The sequence below is a fragment of the Vitis riparia genome, chromosome 3, assembly GCF_004353265.1.
Source record: "Vitis riparia cultivar Riparia Gloire de Montpellier isolate 1030 chromosome 3, EGFV_Vit.rip_1.0, whole genome shotgun sequence".
Classification (NCBI taxonomy): domain Eukaryota; kingdom Viridiplantae; phylum Streptophyta; class Magnoliopsida; order Vitales; family Vitaceae; genus Vitis; species Vitis riparia.
In genome coordinates this window covers 3,953,919-3,959,962 of record NC_048433.1, presented here as the reverse complement: position 1 = coordinate 3,959,962, position 6,044 = coordinate 3,953,919, and the positions used below count along the sequence as shown (strand labels likewise).

Sequence of the window (6,044 nt, the reverse complement as noted above, 5' to 3'; positions counted from 1 at the left end):
TCACCTCGATTAAAAAAATTTCCCCTAGAGCCTTCATATCATATGTTAGAATGGTAGCTTGGTGTTACATTTTTACCATCCAATGTTTACTATCAAAACATTTCATTTTCCTACCTAAATAAAAACTTAGTTTCTTCTCATTAATAATAAAAATGAAAATAAATCAATATTATTTATATCTTAATCTATATTATAGCTATAATTGTAATGAGAACTCGATCACTAATCCGATGTATTTAGTCCAAATCCAATCCAATTTTTAAGTTTAGATTGAAATCGGGTTGCAATTAGTCATTCATATATATATATATATATAAAAGTTTTGGAAATTGAAAATGAAACGGGGAATAATTAATTTAATTTATTTTATTTTTTACTTTAATATTATAATATTTTTAAAAATAAATTATTGTTAAAAAAAATTGTTCTTTTGGTTGGCAAAAGGTATACACAAACTTGCCAGGTGTCAGTTTAGGACTTTAAGAGGCGGAGGGTCGGTGGCGGTGTTGGTAAATTTGAAAGAATTCACAGCAATTTTTTATTAATTCAATTTTGTACTCCCGTTTGGAGGCTCTCAGTAGCTGCGGAGCGGTGTGGCGTGGAAGCCACAAGCGTTAAGCCCTAACGCTTCGAAGCGGCATCCGAACGGCAGGTCAAACTTCATTCTCATTCCGTTTTCTTTGTGCTCGTTTGATTGCTGAGAAAATCTCAAGTAGAAAAATAACCAGAGGAAAAAAGAAAAAAAGGTGAACCATTGGTTTCTCCGCATCTGGATTGCGAGAAAGCAGAAGCCAACATTTGACAGATCTTAATACAGCCAGTTGGCTCAGTGGAGCCGAGCAATAGCATTTTATTTGGTGGAAAACGAGAGCACCGGTACGATAGAGACTCAGGAGTTAGGTGCTTTTTTATTATTTGCTGCTTTCCTCTTTTTTCTAAGCAACAGAGGATAAATTACATGCGAGTTTTTGTATCAATACAGTGATTTTTTTGAAGGAAATATGATATAGATACGGAGATTTGATATTGAGTGCATTGATTGTATTGATTGTTCGATTGCCCATTTTGATTGTCTGAGAGCTGGTTTTTTGGTAGAATATCAGGTTTTTTTCCGTCCCCCTCTCTCTCTTTTTCCCTTGTTCTTGTCATGCGTTTAGCGTATTAGATAGGTGTGAGAATGAATAAAAGAATGGAGTTTGGTTGTTTCTGATTTGTATAATCTACTAGGAGTGTTAGAAAAAATAAATGGATTTATTTGGAAGGAAGTATTTGATTTGGGTGTTTGGTAATGTTTGTTACATTTGATTCTCTCTCTCTCTCTCTCTCTCTCTCTCTCTCTCTCTCTCTCTCTCTCTATATATATATATATATATATATATATATATATATATATATTCAGCTCGTAGGAGGAAGCTGCACGCTACTGAAATTTGTGTCATAAAACCTTCCTATAAAGGGAAGAAACCTCGAGATACAACAGGCAAATTCACTAGAAAATTTGCTATCAAGACATGTCTTGGGGGAGGAGAGGGAGTTACAATAGTCTTCTCAATCTTAAAGAGATCTGCACATATAGGGTATTATTTCGGATGATGCAGCTTCCTGACTTCTTTGTAGCTCCAATAAAAGTGTAGATTATGTACTCCAAGAAAATTGGGGATTTTTTGCTCCAACCCCGAATACAATAGTTCTGGAAATAAAAGAATAGCTCTTTGATGTTTGTTCAATCCCACATAATTCTAGGAATGAGATAAAACTCCTTCTCTTGTTTTCCATGGGAAAGCCTAGGATCTCTCATCAGATTCACCTCTCTCTTCTCCATGAACTTGAAAACTAACTCATGAAATTTTCAGTCAATACCTCCATACTTGTTTATTGAGAGAGTAATACTTTTGGTTACAGCAAGCAAATATTCTTGGCCTACATGGGCACAAGTATGGTAACAACAGTACAAATGCTACCTAGATCTGAAGTGATGCTTGCTAGCATTACATGCCATTGTTTCAGCAATCACCAATGGAGAATTGGTGAAGAATGCTGTAATAAGGCTGATGTTCTGGATGTCTAAATCTCACTGATGAAAGTGAGCATAACTAGTTAAATAGTTCTTATATTTTGGTGTCAGTTGTGTGAATGACTTTTTCAAAGAAAAGGGGGAAAAAAGGAAAAGAAAAATAACAAAGACTATCATTTACTAAATCTCAAAGCTCAATAGGAATGACTTCAGTTTCATATCATGCTTTATAGTAAATGTTGCTTGCCCATAAGCAAGCTACTTTATGTAATCCAAGGCCATTGCCTAAACTCTTACCAGCTGCTAATCACATTCTTGGGAAGCGTGAGTTGGATATGGTCCCAACCACCAGAACTTTTGCATGAAATCGTCACTCTCAAGTTCCATATCTGTTTTCCATTGACAGCCCAAGATTTTAACTGCTGCACCAACCAGAAATGTTTAGTGGCATCTTTCATGTAGCTGGATCATATGAGATCTTGGAGCAGAATTTTTTGTTAATCATGTCAGGTTAGTCAATAGTGCAATCAGTTGGAGCACCTGCATATCTTCTTTCAGTGGGCAACTTCCTCCTCCCTTTTCATTTTTTTACTCACTATAAATTTAGCTGCTTATATAGGAAAGAAAAGTAATTAAAATATGTGAGTTACCTCTTGAAGTTCTGTCCAAATTGATTAATTAAACCTCAGATAGAAAATAAGGTTGACATTGTGCCATTCCTTCTAACTTTCTACAATCTGATAATGGACTAATGCTTTTGTGGTGAGTTTGTTCTGGTAGCGAAACATACACGTGTTAGTTTCTTTAGAAAAGTGGATATTTGGTAATAACTGAAGTTCCCTGCTCTTCAGAATGTTGACTTTGTGTACGTTGTTCACTCACTTCCAACGATTTCATGCGAATGAGTTTCATTGTTTTCCCTACATAACTTGTGCATAGGCTTTTTACAATCATTCTGGAGTGGGCTTACCTTGCTCTTTTTCATTGAAATGCTATATGTAACTTGAAACTACTAAGTGGGTGTTTGATAAATCAACATAATGATTTAATATGAGTTAATGACTTAATTTAAGCCATTACATAGATTAAACATGTGTGGTAAAATAACTTAATATCAGGACTTAAAATCAAAATAACTTTAAGTATTAAGTCAAAATAGTTAACTTATTCTTAATCTCAAAATTCTTTTACCTCATTTACCTATGTTTAGTGAAAATATATTTTATAACTAAGACTCTACATTCACTTTTGTAGTAAATATTTTTATAGTTATCTCATATGTCTAAAATACTTTAAATATGAATGTTTAATAAGTAAATTTATTAGTTAAGATTAGTGAAAATGTAAATAATAGCTAAAATTAACGAAGGTAAATATGTAAATTTTGATGATTTAGAATAAGATTTAAGTCAACTTTATCAAACAACCTTAATACTTAAAGTAAAAAATAAGTAATAAATTTTAAGTCAACAACTTAAGAACAATTTAACTTAAAGTCGATTAAGTTATTAAGTAATAAGTATTAAGTTTTACCAAACACCCTCTTAAGTATCTTTTTGATTCTCTTTCTGCAGGATAACTATCAAGTATGCTGCCTCCACCAAATGTGTGGATAGTTTCCCTACTTGTTCTCTTGTGCTGATGATATTACCTAAACTTATCTGCACTCCTCTTCTGAGAACACCTTTTGATAAGACTGGCAAGGTTCTTGGATCTGGGATCATATAAGGTACTAAAAATCCCAGATTTTGCGTCCTTTTTTTAGCCCTCATACTGTTTCCATTCTAAGCTTGTTCATCACTTTATCCCCTTTTCAGAAATAATGCCCTGTGGAAGCTGATCACCTGTTTGGAACTGCTTGATTGACCTTTTGGCAGTTTATCTGACACAAGCAGGACATCCAGTGTTTGGGGAGGTTCTGAAAGGAGATGGAAGTTTCCAGGCCTCTCAATCCAAATGATGTGTCAAAGCGCCATGCTTTAACTCCATTGAGGCTATTAAGGGGTTTGATATGTTTACTGGTGCTATTGTCAACAGCATTTATGATGTTAGTGTTCTGTGGCTTTTTTACTGCAGTAGTGTTTCGACCTTTTAGCAGACACTACAGCCGAACAGTAACATCCTTTTTCTTTGGTGCTTGGCTAGCTTTGTGGCCTTTCCTATTTGAAAAGATAAACAAAACAAAGGTGGTTTTTTCTGGTGAAACTGTTCCCAAAGGGGAGCGTGTTTTACTTATTGCAAACCATAGAACTGAGGTTGATTGGATGTATCTGTGGGACCTCGCATTGCGGAAGGGATGCCTTGGATGCATAAAGTACATCCTTAAGAGCAGCTTGATGAAATTGCCTGTATTTGGTTGGGGATTTCACATCATGGAGTTCATTCCAGTGGAGAGGAAATGGGAGATTGATGAACCACTTATGCACCAAATGCTTTCAACTTTCAGAGATCCTCGAGATCCCCTGTGGCTTGCTGTCTTTCCAGAAGGCACAGATTTCACGTAATTATTGTTTTATTTGTCTGTTTTCCTTTTTACTGTTATATGTAAATTGAGCTTCTTTGTGATTTTCCTTGCAAAATTTAATGATGCAAGGAGATGCTATGTACAATAGATTGTGTAGTCTAAGGGCATATAGTGCTGACCTATCCATCCTCATTCAGCATACTATGTATCATCCGTATTTCTAAGTTTATTTTTTCCTTTTAATGCAGTGAACAGAAGTGTATTCGAAGTCAAAAGTATGCAGCTGAAAAGGGCTTACCCATCCTAAAAAATGTGCTTCTTCCAAAAACAAAGGGTTTCTGTGCCTGCTTGGAAGATTTGAGGGGCTCCTTGGATGCAGGTTGCTATATTCTTCTGTTGTTTGCTGCTTAAAATGTTCATTGGTTTTGCGCTCCATGTGTTTCTGCTTTTAGAAGTAAAAAAAGGAAAAAAATTATCCCTTACTGAATGCCAATATCACAATGAACCAATTACATTTATTACTTCACATGTTTTATTACAATTCAATTCTTTCCTTCTATGCAGTTTATGATTTAACCATTGGTTACAAGCATCAGTGCCCCTCTTTCTTGGATAATGTATTTGGTGTGGACCCTTCAGAAGTTCATATGCATGTTCGGCGCATCCCCTTAAACAACATTCCTACATCAGAAAAAGAGGTTGCTACATGGTTGATGGATACATTCATTCTCAAAGACCAGCTGCTTTCTAATTTTTATTCTCAAGGCGGTTTTCCTCATCAAGGAACAGAAGGGACCCTCTCTACAATGAAGTGCTTGGTGAATTTTGTTGCTGTAATTGGATTGACTGGCATATTTACTTTCTTCGCCCTTTTTTCATCCATCTGGTTCAAAATTTATGTATCCTTAGTCTGTGTGTATCTGGCTTCTGCTACCTATTTCAATCTTCGGCCATCGCCAATTTTGTCTTCGTAAAAGGGTTCTTTAGTTACAAGTATCCAAGTATTGAACAGTCACTTTTATTGGGTTCAGACTTTTTATATGCATCAAAAGGAGAAAAAAAGGGGTTCTCACTGTTAATTCGACTCTATACAGTTTTGTTTATGCAAGTTTTAATGTTCTGTTTTTACATTAGAGAAAGGCCCAATCAAGTGTGTCTTTGGTATGAATTTGGCTTGTTGCATGAATTATAGTAATTCCTGTAGTGTAAGCTTCTAAATGGTTGGATTGATTTGTTTTCTTTGTACATATATGACTTGCCAATTATCAGTTTAGCTCAATTCTTTTGCCCAAGAGTAATCTTTTTGGTGCATCGTGAATCAATTCTCATGAAGAACAACTATGATTTATACTTTTCTCTCCAGATTTATATTGGGTGCTAGTTGAAGCAACGTCATTGTTTAATTGACTTAAAACCCTGCTTTGGTTGCTGGAACTTGGAAGAGGAGTGTTTGCTAGGTTGCATGCTTAGTCATAAGTCATTGGACTCCAGTGCTCAATCAAATTCGCCCCCAAATATGCTTTGGACTCATGTGCTAATCCTTCTTCCTTTGTCACCAGTGTTCAT

The 6,044-nt window shown here is 35.3% G+C and overlaps 1 protein-coding gene across 1 annotated transcript; it reads left to right on the top strand.

The window, feature by feature from the left end:
- Positions 1-547: 547 nt before the first annotated feature.
- On the top strand, positions 548-5,606 carry LOC117911769 (probable 1-acyl-sn-glycerol-3-phosphate acyltransferase 5). Its single transcript, XM_034826192.1, has 5 exons — positions 548-900; positions 3,589-3,743; positions 3,832-4,514; positions 4,727-4,857; positions 5,043-5,606. The coding sequence occupies exons 3-5, from the start codon at positions 3,943-3,945 to the stop codon at positions 5,450-5,452; spliced, it is 1,113 nt and encodes a 370-aa protein (XP_034682083.1). The 5' UTR covers positions 548-900; positions 3,589-3,743; positions 3,832-3,942; the 3' UTR covers positions 5,453-5,606.
- The last annotated feature ends 438 nt before the right edge of the window (positions 5,607-6,044 follow it).